At 36.4% G+C, this 22,073-nt stretch overlaps 1 protein-coding gene across 1 annotated transcript in view; it reads left to right on the plus strand.

Annotated features, from left to right (window-relative positions):
* The first annotated feature begins 259 nt into the window (after nucleotides 1–259).
* The window catches only part of LOC129265390 (thyrotropin receptor-like), a 128,550-nt gene continuing 106,736 nt past the window's right edge, over nucleotides 260–22,073 (plus strand). Inside the window, exon 1 of the mRNA XM_064102220.1 lies at nucleotides 260–857. Within this exon, the coding sequence (XP_063958290.1) occupies nucleotides 538–857 (320 nt within the window). The 5' untranslated portion in view covers nucleotides 260–537. The remainder of the gene's footprint in view (nucleotides 858–22,073) is intronic.

Below are 22,073 nucleotides of genomic sequence, written 5' to 3' on the forward strand. Positions count from 1 at the left end.
CCTTCGGCTCCCCTGGATCCGCCGTTGAGAGGGGTCTTATGTACAAGGGCTATTAAGGAATCTTTAAGATATAGGGAGGAGAAAGGTGAGAGAGAGGTGACGGGGAGAAATGTAGGGCTGAGCGGTGTGAAATTGTGAGATATACGTGTATTTTGATCCACACTCCAGTGCCATTTTCGTCAGTGCTCCGATGATGATTGGCTAACTACCGAGACGATGCAAACAGCGCAGCTCGTGGCATCGCTCGCACACTTACGGTTGTACTTGGTGATTGTTATTGGATGATAAGACTGGTGTCAGCGAAGTCGAGCGAACCCAATTGTCTCACCAAGGAGCTTCAAATGTCGCCTGTTCGGATGTTGTACGGACTATACCAAAGACACGCTAAAGTTAACTTTTGTTATGTTTCTAGAATTTGAAAGAGTTACTGGTGTTTCTCCATTGGATTTTCACTTATCTCTTTAGAGAAAAGGTGAATTTGTCTCTGATAGTGATTACATATTGTTAACAAGGGAGAAAACCAACCTAAAAAAAAGCATGAGTAGTTTGGATTCCCACCGGGCTGTCGGACGGATTCTCCTCGTCACCCTCGCCATGTGCTACGGGACGGTGATCTACTGTGAAGCCGTAAATGTCACAAGTACCTTGCAGCCGTATTGGCCTAGCCCTTTGGTCCCCAGCCCTACCTTTCAAGCTGAAAGCCCTGGAGGAGGGGGCGAGGTGACTCAAGGGGATGGGGTAGGAGGGAAAGGTTCCTGCCCAACATTTTGCTCTTGCCAGCCCTTCGTCACCAACTGCCGCGGGACAGAGATTAAATCAATGGCACAATTGAATTTGAATTCCAACACCCAGAATTTGTAAGTCAAATTTGTCAATCCCCCTTTTCTCTGTATTTTTCTGCGTGGATGAATGGATTGCATGGATTTGGGTGTTTTTTTTCTTGATGTGACTTAAATCTGTAATGCCATGGGGATGTCATCAGGCAAACTTGTAATGACACCTTCCAGGCGTTACCTTACCGGGTTACCCGATTTGAAAGTAAGCTTTGTTATTAACGCTTTCTTAACTGGATATGCAGACCTTACACCTACATTGTTTCAACCAGTGCTCCCGGAGTCTTGACGAAACCGGGACATCTTATTGCATCTGACCTACATTCCTTCCTGAAAAGCAACCGACATTGTTATCCCTTTGGTGCATGTTTGTCGTATGTGCACTTTCTTTCCGAACATTTGGAAATCGGTTTTGATACTTTTATAAAATAATGTTTCTAATTTTAAGGACTTGAGGAGGTTTAGGGGCTTGGAGGAAGAGAGATGCCTTACTAGTATTCCACTTTCCTTTTTGTTTTCACCGTTATCATTATACTGGTCATGGTTAAGATCATGGAGCCCTGCATAAATAACGAAGCAAAAATGCAGAGATGGGGGGGGGGGGGTGGGGGTCGTTGGGAGAAGGGTGTAGGTAGAGATAACATTAATGTCGCCCCAAATAGATAATCTCAATAGAAACTTGTTTTGTTTTATTAAGAAAAATATGTGAGGATCATGGATCTACGATGTCAAGGAGTGTAATTGAGATGAACTGTGCCATTTTAATGATATTCTCATAACTTCGTATTCATTGTTAACCGTCATAGATTGTTGTATGTCGCGGCCCGGTCATCTATGTAGACATTGTATCGAGATTATTATTATCCATTGGCTGTTATTTCGTATCTCTGAGCTCTGTCAAAAAAACATAACGTATCCATTATGAAACAGCTGAGAAAAGTCATGCTTTTTGTGATTTATTATTTTATTATGAGGATTTGATTTCCCTTATTCATAATCATAACCCTGTTTTACAGCTGCTATCAATATTTTAGGGCAAAGTTCTCATGCAACCAACCTTTCATCACCCTCTCTGCATTAACCTTTTCATTTAAAAACGATAAACCAACACTCGTTCAAGACCCCTATTTAAAAAATTCTTTATTTGTTATTTCGATTGATTTCAACAATAATGGCCAACGTTAATGATTTTTCCATCATTTTACTGCACTTTGATTTGTCCCAATCTTTGATTCTCATTAAGGGCTAGTAACCGCTTTTTTTCTTACTTAAATCAAAATTTGACTGACAGATTAGATGTTTAGGGTGGTGCTCTTAAGGGCATTTTCACGGTAACTGACATGTAAAATTGTGCCGTGTAACGTCAGTAAGCAAACTCCCATCATTTGTTGTTTTAGAGATAATCATACACACAATGAAAAGTGTGTAAATTGTACCGTGTAACGTCAGTTGCCGTGAAAATGCCCTTAAGCATTTTTTCTGCAATATTCACTGGTAATTGCCATTAGCTATAATAATCCTTGTGTTTGATTGACTGATAACATTTATTAATAAAAAGTTTTGTTGAGTACAGTAATTAGGAGAATCGGCACTTATGATTGTATATACTATAGCAATAGAAGCAGCAGCAGCAGTAGCGGTAATAGTAGTAATTCAAGTAGAAGCAACACTAGTAGGAGTGTGGTAGCAGTTGCATGTAGCAGCAGCAGCAGCAGCATTAGCTGCAGTAGTAGTAGTAGTAGTAGTAGTAGTAGTAGTAGTAGTAGTAGTAGTAGTAGTAGTAGTAGTAGTAGTTACAGGAGGAGAAGGAGGATGAGAAGGAGGGGAAGAAGAAGGAGGAGGAGGAGGCCCTAGAAGGGGTAGGTAGAGGAGTAGGTTGTGGAGGAGGAGGATAATATCAGCAATTAGTAGTCTAGTAGCAGCAACATCAAGATTTGTAGAAGTACAAGTAAAAGTTGTTGTAGTTGTAGCAGTAATCAAGAAGAATGAATTAGTGGCGATTTAATTATGAAACAAGTACTATAATTTCAGAGAGTTTGAAAGTACAAGTCAAGCTGGTACTGACGCGATAGAGTAGGGAGGGGGGGGGGGCCAAGTATAGCCAACATGTTGAAATCAATGAAGACGTAACGTGATAAAAGGAGTTGTCAAGTGCGTCTTGACAATATTTGATTAGTACATGTATATAGCTTTCGTTTGAATTGAATTCCTTTTGTTTGTTTCAACTCGCTTTTCGAACAGAAAGAAGACAAACATAGCCAGTGTTGTGTATGCTAGAGTTCGTAAAGTTGTACATGACTTTCAGAACAAGTGGAATACCAAGTGCCAAATTATGACCTCATGAAATATTAACAAACTAAGGAATTGTTTCACTTATTGCGGAATAAAATGGGGTTAGGCTATAGGGGAACATGTTGGCAGGGGCGCGGTCGCCTCTCTGACATTAAAAAAAGGGAAAAGAATCTCGAAGAAGGAAGAAAAGAAAAAGAAGAGTATCAAAAAGAGAGGCCTGAGTCGTGTAACTTTATGCAACCCAGGTTGTTCCATTGAGAAGCTAAGTGACACCACATTGAGGTCATCTCCCCCTAAAATAAAAATAAATACCCTGGCACCGTCCCTGTGAAAATATGCTTTGCCTCATTTGCAAATTGCAACAAATTTTAGCGAATGTTTTTGCCTTCCATAAGTCCTATTCCAGCCGTCTTGGTCGTGTGCCATATTTGGTGTGTTTACAAACAACTTTATGAAACAGCCGATAGCATTCTTTTGAGGTTTTACCCCTGTGAATGGGAAATTGTCTGGGTTTTCTTCTACTTGTAATGCAAATTATGAATCTTTCAAATTTGAACCAAATAATAATAATAAGCATCATCGCAATATTTGTCATATTTTTCCATTTATATTTCTTGAAGGAAGTACTATATTGTTTGATGTATATGTCGAAAGGTTTCACCATGGTCGAGGTTTCGAACGAGAGGAGTAGGTGTTACGTAATCAAGATCAACATTGACAATGGTATTTACCGAAGTGATGGTTGAAATATGATGCTTGATGCGAGGCCTGTAAACATCGTCAAACCAAACACATTACTGCTGCAGCGCTTGTTTGGCGAATATTTGCGTTTACAGCTTTCACCCTTCAAGAGTGAATTACCTTTTTATTCATCCAATCATGCCTTTAGAAATATTGTATAGGTTTTCCAGTTATGATGAACAGAGTTAATGAATGTCCATTGGATAGTGACGTCGATGACTTTCTTTCATTGAGTTTGGTTTCGTGTGTTTTTGATGCACGTTAATCACGTGAAGTTAATGAGGAGCAAATTTACTTCAAAAATCCATGTTGTATATGGATGTCATACGTTCTTTAGCTCAACCAGTGTTGATAACACAAATAATTATCTTGTAAAAACCCACAGCTTGTTAGTCACGTAACCTGTCAGTTTGACAGCACGCAAGGTTTTGAGAAGACACATATATCATTTTATGTAGCGCGAAGTTTCAACACAAAGCGTGTATCTGACATGGTAAAGAAGCTGAACTGGGGAGCGTTTCATCAACGTTTTTGTCCGACAAGTTGTCAGATCTGACAACTTTCCTTGATACTGATTGGCTGAGAGGTACTGTTACTACGGTAATTGTCGGATGAAACAGGACTTGTCGGATAAAATCCTTTCATGAAACGCTCCCCCGGTCTTTTGTAACATCATTGGCAACCCCGGCAAATGAATACCAATCCCTATGTTCCAATTTGTAAGGTTTCTAGAGATGTTAAATCTTTATAAACACATGTTAAATAAACGATCGCGTTACGGTTGTTGATCGCCATTTGATCACCGTTTGAAATGGGAAGAACCTCTATAAGTGAAGGTTTGAATCATATGGTAGTCTTCTGTGGTATTGGTTTGCCCTTTTAAAGAAAAAAAATAATGCATTTGCTCGTCAGTATTCACTTCCAGACTGGCAAAATGAATTCCACGAGATCAGTTATGGTTACATGGATATGAAAGAATGAAATACCGTACCTATCAGATACAAACTGGGTTAAATTGGTAGAATCATGTTTTAGTAAAGTTTCCCAATATTATCAATTATATTGTAATTATTTGAAATGATAACAAATTTCAGTTTGCTGTATGGGGGGGGGGGGGGGTGAGTGGACTGCAAGTTTTGCGTCATTATCTGAACAACCATCGAGAGTGCCATGTTCCGATTTCTGAGATATAGGACTAAAGCGAGACGTATATATTGAAAAGAGGGGCAGTGTCGCGTTGGCAGCATCAAAATATAATGTTGTAGATACAAGAGAATATATGCTTTAAGGTACAAGAAGGCCCTATTTCATAGAGTGAAAATAAATTTGAAAAAAAAAAAAAAGTTGGGATATTGTACAACTGTAATACAAGCCCTTTCGTTCCAAACTCTTTGTTTCTTCTCATTCGAATTCCTTTCCTTCTTTGTTTTCCCCTTTTGTAGAGCTAGAAAAAGAAATCACCTGGGCGGTCGATCCTTATCATTCCCTGTAACGCCACTACGCCAGATTGAGAGTGTATTATTTTGTGATGGATGGTGTTGTCAAAGAATGTAGTATTTATGCTTCTCATGTGGACGTACAACGTGATGGCAATGACGATGATAATAAATTGGGCATGGCTGTAGATCGATCGTATAGAAGTGCACTATGTTCTGGAACGAGGGGGGCGGAAGGGGCGAACTTTCCATATTCTGGTAGATAATTATCAATAGATGTATACATTCAGGGAATAAAATTTTACTTCTCAAATTTGATTAGCGTTTCTGATTGTAAGAGGAAAGCTTTCAACTGTATGTTCTTTGTAGTCGTGTATGGTAAAAAAAAATGCTACACAATAGAAATTCTGTGTAGCAGTCATTAAAAAATGTGGAGCAAATAGCAATACAATCGATACAGGGGACATTATTCCCTGACTTCGCATTAATGTACTAACTCATATTTTCTTCAACGATCGAATGGTTTATCGTTACTGAGTTTCCGTTCCTCCATATGCTGCTTTCAGTTTCAGACTGAGAAGGGGGAAGTGTCTGTATTTGGTTTTAAAAGAAAATATAAATGGCTAGAGAAGGAGATGGAGAGACAGTAAACGAGAAGAGAAAGAGCAGGAAAACATTATCCTTCTGATCATTTTTTTTCTACCACCACGTTCTGATCTATTCGTCAATGTCACTTTTTGCTGTTGTGAAGACCACAATCTCACAGCTCTGTATTACTTCAGAATTTGAAATAGGGATGTTCATGTGTATGTCGATCCCCTTATGGTAACGCCTTACCCACGGGGAAATGCAAAGTAACGAAATCGGCTATGATGGTTGGCGATTATTTTGATGGAGATGCTTTGACATTTGTGAGAAAGGGATAATGGGGAAGAATCTTGCCCATTCCAATTTCCAATAATGATATTCTACATGATGACATGTGTAAGTTCTGTCGCATTGAAACATCGAATCTGGAATATTATAATCGCCAGACGTCAATGGTGATGGAGAATTTAGATGAGGATGAGATGTAGATTTGGATGTATGTATTTTTAAGGTAAGTGTGTGTCAGAATTACATCGATCTATAGGGTCCGCCGATTCCTCGATCGATATGAAGTCCGGTGATTTGAGTGAAACAGCGGACTCTATATATACGTTGAGCACACTGTACAGAAAAAAAACATATGACCAAATCAAGACCAGTGATGAGGATGATGATAATGAAGATGATGGTAATACTGCTGATGATGGATGATGCTGAAGACAAAGTTGATGATCATGATCATTATACTGAAGAAGAAAAATATGAGCGATGATGAGGAAATGGATGATGATATTGGTGGTGGTTGTGGTTATGACAGCGACGACAAATTAAAATAGAGATATATAGATAAGGAAAAGAAGGATTATAGAGGATGGAGTGAATGAGAAGGAGAAGGCAAGAAGGTAAAGAATAAAAGAGAAAAAAGGAAAATAGTAATAAATAATGAGACGAAGAAAAAGAAAAGGAAGATGAGGGGGAGGAAGAAGTAGAGTGAAAAGAAGAAGTGGAGTGAAAGAAGTAGTAGTAGTAGTAGTAGTAGTAGTAGAAGAAGAAGAAGAAGAAGAAGAAGAAGAAGAAGAAGTAGTAGTAGTAGTAGTAGTAGTAGTAGTAGTAGTAGTAGTAGTAGTAGTAGTAGTAGTAGAAGAAGAAGAAGAAGAATATGATGATGATGATTAATTGATTATGTGGAGGAGGAGGAGAAAGAAGAATAAGATGGATGCGTTTTGAGCGCTTTTCTGCAATGATCTGTAGATCTTATGCAATAAGATAGTCCAAACCTTGAATAAATTCTCAAGGCAAATCTTACATTACGATTATTATGAATCTGATTTCCTTTTAATGAAACCGAGATGACCCTCATAATCGGTTCAATGGCAATGATTAAAAAAATAAAGGTGGTATATTCTTCCCGATTATATTTACGAGAAAGGAAAGAAGAGGATGTAACATAGAATATTAAAAGATTAGGAATAATCCAAGAGTGAACATTTTAGTACAAAAATGTTCTTAGTGCCTGTTTCTCTTGTTTCATAATTATATTCTGAGAAAGCGAAGTTGAAGTGGGGATGGTGCGAGAGAGAGAGAGAGAGAGATGAGAGAAAGGGGGGGGGGGAGGGGGGGGTAAGAGAGAGAGGGACAGAAAGGGGTGTAGGAAGGGAGAACAGATGGATGGTGGCTGCAAAAGAATTAATTTACTGCCGAACATGTCGAAGAGAGCATGGATACCAACATCTAAGAATGATGAAGAGTGGAATATTCATGAAGGAGGAAGTGGGTTGGGAGATGGCGGGGGAATCATAAAATGACTAGTGCAAGTGCAATGGGGAAATAGGGGTACTCTGGATTCGAAAGGGAGTAAGGGGTTAATCACTCTGGTAGGGGCAATGGCGTAGTGATGGTCCAAATATACAAGATTGAATAAACAGTTTGAGTGAAGGGGTGCAGTTTTTTCCCTGTCCGTTTTCCCTTCGAAAGTGGGCTTGGTTCTCCCATTTTGAATTACTTGGGGAAATAATACCGTAAAAAGCAAGATGTCATCATAAAAATACACAACAAAAACTTTTGGTGCGTAAAACTGATCAGAGAATATTCTTCATCTGTTTTAAAGGTAAGCAATGAAAACATATGACAGTGATAAGAACAACCAGTGAGTCAGAATACATTGTTGATTGATTAATGAAACAAATGAAACGAAAGTGCTGGGGTAAGAAACGTCTTCATTTTTAAGATTTATTGATATCAGAGTCTCGAACTTTTATTTCTGTGTCCTTTATCGGTACATTGCAAATAATTAATTTGTTTTCTCTTATAAAGTAGGTCACCTTGGTATTTCTGTATCGACTGGAGACTTAGATTTATTCCAAAGAGCTAATGCTTGGTATTTATATTTGATGTATTGTAATCATTCTTTATTCATCCCATGTTACTTCATTAGTAGGCCTATATATTCTACCATAATTTTAATGATTTTGAAAAGGATACCTCTCCACCCCTTCTCATATTAGAGAGAGAGAGAGAAAGAGAGAGAGGGGAAGGGGGGGGGCAAGAGGGCAGATGTAATTTATGTATGCCTTTATTTTTTTCAGAGTTTTGATATTGTATAAATATTTTTGTCATGGTTTTATTAGTAAATAACAAGTAAATAGGAATATCAAACTGGACATGCTTGAAATTTTACAAAAACGCACTTTTTTTATCTTGCAGGAAAAACTGTTTGATGGGCAATAGGACATAACACAGTAGACATGCACTTTAGTTATCCTCATATAGTTTATGAAGATTGTTCACAAACTGCATGACTGTCCAAAACCATGCCGAATAACCTTGCTTTTTTTACCTCAGGAATACCGACCTTGTACCGCTTTTGATAGAAGTTGTAAACGGATAATCATATCGTGGTATTTGTTATGATAACATGACCCAGTGCATCTTGTTTTTTAATGAATGATTGGTTGTTTGAAATAGACCTTTCTTTTATGAAGATTCGATTGCTTTTTAGTATTTCATTCTCATGCAATAAAAGTTTCAAGGGCATCCAATTGTCTCACTTCTCTTTCTTGTTTTCCTCTGATATTTAAGGACACAAAATACTATTTTGTTGACGATCAATGCTTATTATGTCTTCATGATAATATGTTATGATCCTAATGCATCCATACATGTGCACGCCAAACACAGGATGTCCTACTATTACATGATTTAGATTATTTTAAAAGGAAATAATTATGTATCAACTTTTGACAATTGAATTAAGAACACCGTACATTAATTTGAAAAAAAAAGGTACGATTAAAATAGTGAGTAAAAGAAAAAATCGATAAAAAAAGCCCATGAAGTGATTTTACATGTTTTGCTGAGTAACCTGGTTAGGAATAATGCTTGCCAAGTTCTTTTGCGAGAAAAAGAAATATATATGTATTTTAATACAATGCAGATCTAATATCCCAAAGGGTAGTCCCTGCTAATTAGCATTCCATAGTCCAAATTCATTTTGATTGTAATAAATCGGTCCAAAGTGTCGGGTCAGGGATGCATGAGGAAAGGAATTGGTCTTTGGCCTGCTTGGACTTTTTGTCTAACTATTGTGTTCTCCTCCTCTCATCAAAATTTATATCACATTGTGACAAAATACCCAGACGCTTTTCACAGGTTCGAATTTTGATTTACCGCAATTAACCCAAGCTAGGTTGTGATTGTGCAGATGTGTTTTTCCCAGAAATATTGGAGCTCGTGTGAGAAAAAAATAAATCAATTAAACGTGTATTTCTGTTGGTTTATATAACGCTGATTAAACGTCATGCCTTATGTAACATCACTTAGTTGTATTTACCATGCTTACAGACAGAGATTGTAATTAACAAAACTGTTAATTGCTTTTTTCTTCCCATCATTCTTTCACACTCTCTCTCTCTTAATAAAGCTTGTATAACGAGGCATGAAATAAAATAGCATATTAAAGCGATGACGAAAATATTCATACCACAAATCTTTATTTTTAAGTCTTAGTTAAACCCTGATGAAATTTTCAAGCTTTCGATAAACTGTTTGACCTTTGCGACCTATTTAACTTTTAATTCGTCTATTGACATTTAATTCATGTTCCACGTATGCGTTATGCACTATTCCGTGTAACATCGATATTTTACTAACGATTTTTATATTTGTCCATTGCCATACTGTCATGATAGTTAAATACTTGATCACCATCACGATCATGTCATACAAAGACAGACAACATTATGCGTGCATGGTTATCGATCCACCAAGATGGAATATGTCCGCGCCAAAAAAGGTGAACAAATCAAAGTGATCGATAGCTGGAAGCGATAACACCCAAGGACGGTTGTGCGATCGGAGTGTCATTTCACGGATGTTTGCGAGTAGTCGTGACTGTCAATAAATGATCTTCCTTCAAAGTCGCAGTAAAACTACCGCGATTTGTCGTCAGTAATGTTCTTTTAATATTTATATGTCTTGTTGATTGAACGGTTAAGGAGCATTGGTTTGTATTTTGATTGTGTCGATATTGTATTATGCTGTCTATTCCTACGTCTACCTTTACGTCCCATTCCATGTATACTTAAACTTTCTTTTATATTTTCACACCTACATGTGTACTTCTACGTCTACTTCTACATCTACGTTTATTTCTACAACTATGTCTACTTTCTACGTATACTTCTACATCTACGTCTACATCTACTTCTACATCTACGTCTACATTTATGTTTTCCTTTACATCTAAGTCTACTTCTACGTCTACATCTACGTCTACTTCTACATCTACTTCTACATCTACGTCTACTTCTACATCTACTTCTACATCTACGTCTACTTCTATATCTATTTCTACATCTACGTCTACATCTATGTTTTCCTTTACATCTATGTCTACTTCTACGTCTACTTCTACCTCTACGTCTACTTCTACATCCACGTCTACTTCTTTATCTACTTCTACATCTGCGTCTCTTTCTACATCTATGCCTGCTCCTTCATCTATATCTACTACATCTATTTCTACATTTATATCTAATTCCACATCTACTTCTACTTCTACTTCTACTTCTATATCTACTTCTATACAACAAAGTCTACTTCTACATCTAAATCTACTTCTACATCTACGTCTACATCTATTTCTACTTCTACTTCTATTTCTTCATCTACGTCTACTTCTACATCTATACTTCTACATCTATTTATTACTTCTGCAGCTACTTCTACATCTACTTCTACATCTACTTAATTCTACATCTCATTTTACATCTATCTCTACTTCTACATCGACTTCTATATCTACGTCTACTTCTACATGTATTTTTACTTCTACATCTCTGTCTCTTTCTACATCTATTTCTACTTCTAAATCTAAGTCTACTTCTACATCTACGTCTACATCTATCTATGTCTACATCTACAATGATGTCTACATCTACATCTATGTATACCTTTACATCTATTTCTACTTCTTCATCTATTTCTACGTTTACGTCTAATTCTTTATCTGTTTCTACTTCTACATCTATTTCTGCGTTTACATCTACGTCTACCTCTACATCTACTTCCACTTCTATATCTACGCCTACTTCTACATCCATGTCTACTTCTACGTCTACTTCTACCTCTTCGTCTACTTCTACATCTATTTCTACCTCTACATCTATGTCGACTTTTACACGTCTACTTCTACATCTACGTCTATACATTTATATCTACTTCTACATCTCCGTCTACTTCTACATCTATGTCTTCTTGTACATCTACGTCTACTTGTACATCTACGTCTACATCTGCGTCTACTTCTACATCTATTTTTACTTCTACATCTATGTGTACTTCTACATCTCGGTCTACTTCTATATCTATTGTACTTCTATATATACGTCTACTTCTACATCTACGTCTACATATATGTGTACTTCTATATCTACTTCTACCTCTGTTTTAACGTTTGCATCTATAATTCTACATGTACGTCTAATACAAAATCTATGTATTTTCCAAGTCTACGTCTACTTCTGCATCTACGTCTGCTTCTACATTTTATGTCTACTTCTAAATCTACGTTTACTTCTAGTCTCTTCCTATACCACGAAGGACAGTCTCATTCTACCCCTCCTCTTTTATCTACTGATTTTTTACGTCTTTTTCTGTGTCTACTTTTGTATCTCTAGTGCAAAGAAAACGTATAACGTATATGAATATAAGTTTATAAGTATTTAACAGCAAATACATGTAGTTTATACAGGAACAAGTATAGCATAGTAGAAGTGACCACAGAACTGCTGCTTCTACAGTGATATGTGTCATCGCACCCCTTCTTTCTCCTTTTTGTATGTGTGTAGCCCGATATCCTTCACATTCTCGACCGACCATCATTTTATTTATACTTACCTAAATGTTTTCGTTGCATATCTGAGTCAACTTCGCCAACAATCCACTGCGGAAATTTGACTTTTCGGTCTGTTCCATCATTATGCACGTTATTTGTTCAGGCGCTCATCAAAGGATGTAGGCGCTATGTCAGCCTTTGGGCATCATGCTATTTCATCCCGGGTGCCATCCATTCACCCATTGGAGAAACACGACAAACTATAATTGGTAATGAAGTGAACACGAAAGCTTGCACTCTATAAACAGGGATTTAAAATAAAGCAAGATCGGCTTTGAACAAAGGCCAGATGTAGGCCCTACTGTGAATTCAAATTTAAATCCTTAAGATTTAGTTTAAAATCTAAAATTATTTGAAACGAGATTCAAAGTTCGGATAGACAATTTTATAGTAAGATATTAACAATAAATAATGAAAACGTAACAAAAGCTATGATTATATTTCAAGAGTATTACACCAAAACCCTATTACACTAACCCTAACCCTCGTACAGTTCAGACTAAATATCGTTAGCATCCTCATTCATATTATTCTTAACGTATCTTTATTATGTTTCCAAAGTGCCATCACAAGCAGACTACGGTGTAAATACTTACCTTCTTTCTGTACTTTTGATTTAATATAACTTTTTTTCTTTCCTAAACTCTATATGTATATACAAGCCTGCATTTTCCACAGAGGTGAAACAAACACAAACTACATCAGTACTCAACAAGGAGAAGCTCACAGGCGCTAATATATGCTTTTGCAAATATTAACCCAACCAAGTGGGCGATCGAATTGTATGAAAGGGATACCCCTTTCCTCGGCCCTTCTTTTTTCCCCCCACGAAGGGACGCATAATCCCCGTGAACGCTGTTTGAATTAGGCAGAGCATCCTGACCTTTTTCGCGTTAATTCGTCGGCAAGAAATCCCGAGTTTTTGGAGACGACACAGTCATGTTACCGGAGAAAGCCAGGCTGATATGGATTTAGATTTGATGATTTAGGGAGACGGGGGCATGTAAATGTTAGATAAAAATAAACAGTTGTACATGGACGTTAGTTGAGCATCAGCATATTGAACTGGAATGAACTGATTTGCTTTCCTATTTCGCATGACCGAATTTCACTTTATTGTTTTCCCCTTACATATCCAACATGTTCCCGACGATATATCCACCCCTCCACCCCCCCCCCTCTCTCTCTCGCAATTTAGGTACACGCGTGTAACTAAAAATCACCAGTAGGAATATGTAATGTGATATTTCTTGGTTGTTGTACCCCTAGAGGATGCCTCTACTTGGTGCCTCTACATGGGGACTGGGAGTGACCTCTGAATCACTCCTCTTTTAATTTTCAAGTAATGAAAAAGTTGGAGGGCTGGCGTGGGGGGGGGGGGGTAAATAATATACTTGTTGAAAATGAATAAACAAACTAAATGATTAAAAGGTTAAATCAATTATAAAAAAAAGTATGGAAAGATATGACTAGGTCATGCATCTTTTGTTTATCAAGAAAGAAATCAAATGCATATTGGGGTCTGCATTGTCACATTCCCTTTCAAAGTACATCGGTGATATTTTACTTCACATCTGATATATCTCATTCATTATAGATGTAAATGTATATTTCAATAGTTTGTTGTGGTGATTGTGGTGGTGGTGGTGGAGAGGTGTCGTTTTCCAATTCCTAATAGGTGTTTCTACTGAAGGTTGATGTCCACTGTGTTGAGTCTTTTATACTCCCTTAATGCAGAAAATGTGTCTCAAGGTTTGGATACGACGAAAACAGACATTCCTCTAGTTTTCTCGCTTCCCCATAACATAAACAAAGCAATATATTCCTCTAGTTTTCTCGCATCCCCATAACATAAACAAAGCAAGATATTCCTCTAGTTTTCTTGCATTCCCATAACATAAACAAACCAAGATTAAAATGGTACCGGCAAGACATCCACAGTAGGGCGATACACCTAAATTTGTTATTCCAAAAGTTGATTCCATGGGTACCCGTAATGTGGTACCAAGAAATGTGTATGTCGCAAGGACAGATATCCCGTCCACTGATTTACATCTTACGTGATATAGAGGGATGGAAGAGTTTATTTGTAGATCAAGAGGGCCGTGCCCCCCCCCCCTTCTTTGTTGTTTGTTCATATTTACCAGCAGTTACCTTGTTTGTTTACAATCATTTTAAACAAATTCGTATTATTGTATATAGTGGGTAGGTTTTCAATCGATAGGCTGTACAGCTCTGAATATGGTAAATTGCCAATTCGTCTACCTCCAAATCGTCCACTCACCACACGGTCTTCTTTCATTTAGCCTAATGCCATTCCGTCCATCAACATTCCGTCTAACAACCATTTGGTCCAATAACCATTTAGTCCAATGATCACTTCGTCTTATCACCATTTCGTCTATGACCATTTCGTCTCATTACCAGTTGGTCTAATATCCATTTCATTGTCATTCATTTTGCACAATTAACATTTTGTCCAATTAGACCAAATGGTATATGGACTAAATGGCTATTGGACCAACTGGTAATTAGACGAATGTTGAGTGGACAATGGGCAATTAGACCATGTGGATAGTGGACGAATTGATGGTAAACCAAATGACAGTAGACGAGTTGACAATTGGACGAATTGGCATTGGGCGAATTGGAAATAAACCCTTGAATATCACGGATCAACCAGAATAATGCATGGATTCTGAGGGGGTCAGAAAAGTGAGAAGAATGACACTTGAACAGATTAGATGAGAAATCAATGAAAAGGGATAATTTAAAGGGGTATCGAGTAATAGAGAACGATGTCATGCTCTATCGTAGATCGTTATTCTACAAATTGGGAGCAAAATTAAAGTTGAACTCTTGGGGTGTGGTCATGTTAGTTGCTCTTCATTTTGTGCTAACACGAGGGAAGGTATGACTTTGACGACAGCATTCATACATTCTTGCAAATTAAGCATGCGCAGATCGACTTGATCGGAATCTACCATCCTCTTCAAAACACGACTGAAGGCAAATGGGATAGTTGAATCAAATATTGATTGATATGCGCATGTTCAGTTCTGTGTTTATGTGGTCTGAGCATGCGCAAAATTGAACTGTTAGAGAAATGTGTGCACACACTGCATGTTTTCTAAATGTTTAGATAATAAAATGATAAAAGGCTTTATACTTGTTCATTTTATTCAAGTCAATTTGATATCTTATTTAACATAATATTGAAATCATGATATTTTCTGAGAGTATAAAAATAAAAAAATAAATTATTGATTACTTCCCCACTTTCTCGGTGCAAAATATCAGACGAAACAATTATGTATTACATTATATGTCATTATGTCATTTCTTTAATATCAATCAGTAATCGTGATGACGGTTTCAATATTTTCTTGCTAATTTTAATTTCTCCGATTAAATATTGTGAGTACTATAAAGAAGACGATGCTCTTTCGTCGTGCTGAACTAATGGCCATTCCAAATGTTAACGACTTCGATTGAACTTCCCTATAGTCATGATAATCATGACAATAGTGTTGATATGTGTACTGAGGGCAATTCGTTTTTTTAGGGGGGGGGGTGGCCTCTGCCCTAGAATGCTCACAAAATGTGTATTCGAATATCAATATAATTTCTTTTAACATCCTGACCATTTGATTTCTTCATACATTTTATAAAAGGTTTAATTATCTGACAAAAAAGATCGATTTCTGTTCACTCGCTTCTCCCTTGCAAAATTATCGACAAATAATATAATACGTTTGATATTTTTTTTCTTCTTTTTAGTACACCGTATAAGTTACCCCTCAATATATTTGCCTCATTACGCTTGTAGAAGTTTTCTGTTCAGAATGAGAAACTATGATTAGTAACAATTAATTCTTGTTGTGGGAAAGGATTTACATAATTGATAAGGAATCGATATGGAATGATTTCATGACCCCTGCCAATTTCGATGTAGTAGACTTGTTAACTGCAAAAAGGGGTGAACGCTGCATTTTTTAGTACAAATGTGCCTCTTGGCATGTATATTCCTTTAACCCATTGGAAAATTTTTATCCAAAGAGACACCCTGCATCTATGCAAATTAACCCTAATTAGCATAAATTATGTAAATTAGCCTCTAAAATGAGTAATTTACTAAAAACACTTGTAAAAATGTAAAGCTACTTCATAGAAATGTCAAATTTGATGCAAAGCGTTTGTGGAAGTAGCAAAAGAAAACTAATGAAAAAAAATGCAGTAACCATACATTTCATTACCTAATTTGCATAAATTATACACCTTTCAATCAAAAGTGCCCCTTTTTCAAATGATTCTGGATAATCTGAATTGAATAAAAGTATCAATAAATGTGGTATGTAAATAATGAATGGTAGAAATGTGTCTTAGGGTCTGGGAAAGACATTGGACAAACGAACTTTTTTTAAATATGCAAATAATCCCTAATTACCATAATTTATGCATAAAACTGCAAAATGCTCTGAACATTAGAAAAACCGCTTTAATAGTAAAACATGTCTTACTCGTGACAATCTAATGATGATGAAAGGAAAATAAACTATACATGAGAAAACTATATCTTTGTAATTTTCAATATTTGCGTTAAATTAATTTGTTTGTGATATTCAGTGCATAATTTGCATAAATTAGTACTATATTAAGCTTTTGTGTGATTTTGAATGATCTAAACTTAATAAATAATTATATATGTGTTAAATAGGGTTATTATAAAGTATTCGGGCACAAAGAATTCACTACATCTATGCAAATGACCACTTATTACCATAAATACATATTAATGAGTTTACCTATACTAATTCCATGAGTAGTGTAAAAAATGAGCCATTTTAATCAGTACTAACGTTCTATGGATGGAGGAAAAGAAAACATTTACCAACGAGCTGTTTATCCATCCATATTGTCGTCTAATTTGCATAAATCATCATACATTATGCAAATTATGCAAACATAAAATGGCTAATTTTCGCAGTTTATACCTGATTCCCAATCAAAATTCTGGCACAATTAAAACTAAAGTTCAATATGACATGAAGAGACAAGTAAATACAAAGAGAAATAGTTTGTTGGGTGTATAGAACTACACAACTTTTCATATCATGCTAATTACAATTGGTATAATTATATAGTTTCAGACAGTGTTATTTAATTGCTTGTATCAACTAAATTGATTCTCTTCTAACATATACATGGGATTATATTTACAAAAATTGGTCCCACAGTTAAAGAAAATTTTAGAGTTTTAGAGTTCATAGTCTGAAACTTTTATATTTTCCTAAATGATGCGATGCCACAATTAGCAAAACAACTTTTATATTTATGAAACCTCCTCTGCTCTTGGTAAAATTAGAAAAAGACGGAAAAGGGTATTATTGTAGTTTTAGTATTGAATTAATTTTTGTTCTGGTTTCTGTGAATGCGTATTTTGAGCCATGTTTACTCAAATGAATTACTTACATACGATGTTATTTAAGGAACTCTGCACTTCAAACATTTTCTTGGTCATGCTTTAATAGTTCCTACTTTGTATTATATGTAACATTATATTCAGTCAATTTATTTCTTGTTATGCATGGAGAAAAATAAAAAATTGTTATGCATTTTACATGCAATAACGTTCTGGTAACGAAAGCCTAACCCCATTGGGAGCCTATCGAAGGTACTCCACATCCCTTTCTCAATATCGAGAGTTATATAATTTTTATTCGAAATTATCGCTATAATTTCCACCGATCTTTTGAAAAAGACAGAGGATACATTGTTCTAAAGGTTGCATTAAAAGACGTCCTGGTACATTGAAGCCTATACCCTTTACTATTTTACGTTGCTTGTCAAAGTAGCCCCATCACTTTCCTTAGATTATATTATTCTATTTAAAATATCCTTTTGATAACGCCCCTTCTGTAAAAGGGGCGCTTTTGCTGAGAATTAAATCAGCTTCTATTTTCATTAACGTTCTAAGATAAAGGAGTCATAAGGATTAAGTGAAGAAAAATCCTGACAAATTAAATCCTCTCCCCATCGAAACCTATAAGAAGATGCACGACTAATTATCTTATTAATTACATTTCTGCAAATTCTGCTACACTGTAAAACCACTTCAATACTTAATGTTCTCTTGGATAAGAAATAGAAGACCCTACTCTACTGGTTAGTAACCAGTAGAGCATGTAACCAGTGGTTACATTAGCATTTGGAACATCAAAGCCTTTACCAATGGGAGCCCCCATGGCATTTCTAGTACACGAGCACGCATCAAAATATATTATTGTTCGTAACATGTATTATTTCATTTAGATGGGTATTAATACATTTTCCACTATCTTCTTGTAATGTAATACAAAATATGAAGATTTTCCATTGGAAAAGGTGCCTTTACTATACATTAGCTAGCCATGGTAAATATCAAAAAGTAAGAGGAATGATTTTTGCCCCAAAGGGGGTTTAAAAAGTGTAGTATAGAAAGGAGTGGGGAACCATGAAGGTACGCTCTGTACCATGAATTTTCTACATGCAACTTGTGAAATGATGCTTCCTATATTTACCTAAAATAATATGTAGAATTATGGGGAGGGGGTACTTCGACAGGCACACAATGTTGGATATGCTTCAATGTGCCGGATTTTCTCTACCTGTAACTTGGCAGACAGGCAGTGTCCCCTCTATGTAAAAAAAAAAAAAAAAAAAAAAAAAAATGGAATTGGCTTTTCCATGTAGAAAAAAATGACGTTTTGTCCCAATTGAGAGTTCCAAAAAGACGCTAGTTCAAACATAGATTCAATGCAGAATGAGATGTGATACTTTCGACAGGCAGGCTCCTTTCTGGAATAGGATCTAATGAACTTAATAACATGAAATCGACAGAGCAACGTCTCCTCTATCTATTAAACAGAGGTTCCATAAAACTAAACCTTGCTTTACTAGGTGTTAAAGACGCCTTTTTTGCCAAAGTGGGGGCTACAAACACATGAAATATTTCAATATTGTCAAAATATGGAAAGGGATGGGGAAATAACCCCTTAGAAGTAGGCTTTAATTTGCCTGAATTTGTTATTTATATAGCCTGTGCACTAGAACAATGCCTCCTCCTGGGCACTGTGAACGATTTTTACAGGGGGTGCTGATGTAAATTTGAAAAGCAAAAAAGGTTCAATATAAAATGAAGGTCATTTTGGTCCCAAGAAATTTAACAAGCAAAGAAACAAAAAGGATTGCGCTACAAAATGAAGGTTATTTTGGTAACTTTTTGTTTTCTTTTTGTCACATCTGCCGGAATTCCAGGGGGTGCTGTCCATGAAGAATAATACACGCAGCACCCCCCCCCCCCCGAAAATCTGGTTACACTTCGTAATTCCGAAGGTTCGTAATTCCGAAGGTTCTTTATTCCGACGGTTCTTAATTCCGAAACACGTAAATTGCCTATACCTCGATGTTCGTTAATCCGAAAACGTAAAAGGGTTCGTTAATCCGAACATTTGTGGCGTTATTCCGAAGGTTCGTTATTCCGAAGGTTTGATAATCCGAAAACGAAATAAGGTTCGATGTTCCGAAGGTTCGTCAATCCGAAAACGAAACAAGGTTCGTTGTTCCGAAGGTTCGTTAATCCGAAAACGAAATAAGGTTCGTTGTTCCGAAGGTTCGTTAATCCGAAAACGAAATAAGGTTCGTTGTTCCGAAGGTTCGTTAGTCCGAAAACGAAATAAGGTTCGTTAATCATTAGTTTTCGGACTAACGTACCTTCGGAATTACGAACCTCATTTCGTTTTCGGATTAACGAACCTTCGGAATTACGAACCTCACTTCGTTTTCGGACTAACGAACCTTCGGAATTACGAACCTCATTTCGTTTTCGGACTAACGAACCTTCGGAATTACGAAACTTCGGAAATACGAACATTCGGAATAACGAACCTTCGGAATATCCGAACCTTCGGAATAACGAAGCTTCGGAATTACGGTTTTATGCGGAAAAGCTTGCGGGTGCTTCAGCCCACGCTTCCCAGTGCCAGTGCCTCCTCTATAATGTAGATGCTGCTGTTAATAAGTGCCCTTTTCGAGATGAAGGCTTCATTTAGACGATATATTCAATATATATTGTCAAAACAAAATAAAGGGTGGGGCAACTTCGACAGGCCCCGTCATGTATAAACAGGGACTTATTTCCATGCGATATGAAACAATGCCTTCTCTGTTTTTTTTTTCCAAGAGGAGAATGTAAAGCGGCTTTACTTTGTAGTAGAAATGCATCTTTCTTCCGATGGGGCACTAAAAATATTTTATTTCAACATAGAGTGGAATCAATAAAAGAGGTTTGGGTAGTTTAGAGCTTACGTGTGGCTGTTCTTCAATGTACCACAGCTCCTCTACATGTTACTTGTAGAGTATTTTCTCCTCAATCTATTCCAAGATATCAATACAAACAAAAGTAATCTTTTTGGAGTTCTAAAGACAAATTATTTTTAAATACATAAAACCAAAAGGGGAAAGGGTATACCCTAGGCATGCTCCTGTTGGGTTATAGCATCTACTGTGCTAGAGCATTATTACAAACTGCAGAACAATATCCCCTCTAAATAAAAGAGGTTTCCTAAATAATAAAGTTGCTTTACCAAAAACGCCATTTGCCTTGCCTTTGGCTTTAAAACCCGATATTTTTATATAGTGTCGAAATACGGAGAGGGGTGGGAGTAAATTCGGTGGACTGCCGTGGGCGTATAGGCTTAAAGGTCAAGTCCACCCCAGGAAACTGTTGATTTGAATAAATAGAGAAAAATCAAACTATAGCAAAACGCTGAAAATTTCATCAAAATCGGATGTAAAATATTATTTTGACACTTTAAAGTTTTGCTTATTTTTCACAAAAAAAGTGATATGCACAACTCAAATGAGGAGGTCGATGATGTCCCTCACTCACTATTTCTTTTGCTTTTTATTGTTTGAATTATACAATATTTCATTTTTATAGATTTGACAATAAGGACCAACTTGACTGAATCATATAGTATTAAACAATGCTCATTCCACATGTTCAGGGAGGAATTAATCGTTGTTTCACTTGACAATGAGGAGAAAAATAGAATATTCCCTATTTCATATAATAAAATACAAAAGAAATAGTGAGTGGATGATGTCATCAGTCTCCTCATTTGCATACCCACAAGGATGTGCATATTACTGTTTTTTGTGAAATTAAGCAAAACTTTAAAATGTCATAACTTTCTTATTTTACATCCGATTTTGATGAAATTTTCAGTGTTTTGCTTGTTGGATTTTTCTCTTTTTATTCAAATTAACTTTTTGTTGGGGTGGACTTGTCCTTTAAGTAAACCAAAAACTTTCTTCAGGAAACATGTTGACTGATGTCTCATACATCTGTCTTTTCCAAGTCGATAATACATCTCAAACTGACTTTGTAAAGTAGCGGGAATGCAGATTTGCCACTTCGGGGTCTCCAAAAGATAGATTTTTTAATAAAGTTAAAATATGGATTGATGTGGGGTACATTCGTCATGACTCATGTGTTTATATTTTTGATGTGCCAGAGCTTCATTAAAGTAACCTACAAAGCAAGGTCTCCTCTAAATTTTCCAAGAGAAACAAACTAAAAACAAATAAAACAAATGGTGTTTTACCGATACCGAAATGCATTTTGCCCGTATATACCATATATTACGTTGTGGCAGACCATGGACCTCCATGGGCAGACACACCAACAAAAGCGATACGAGAAGTTGATGGAAGCTGTTGTGTTGGGATTGTGTTATCTCGAATGAC

Source organism: Lytechinus pictus, chromosome 7 (assembly GCF_037042905.1).
Source record: "Lytechinus pictus isolate F3 Inbred chromosome 7, Lp3.0, whole genome shotgun sequence".
Taxonomy (NCBI): Eukaryota; Metazoa; Echinodermata; class Echinoidea; order Temnopleuroida; family Toxopneustidae; genus Lytechinus; species Lytechinus pictus.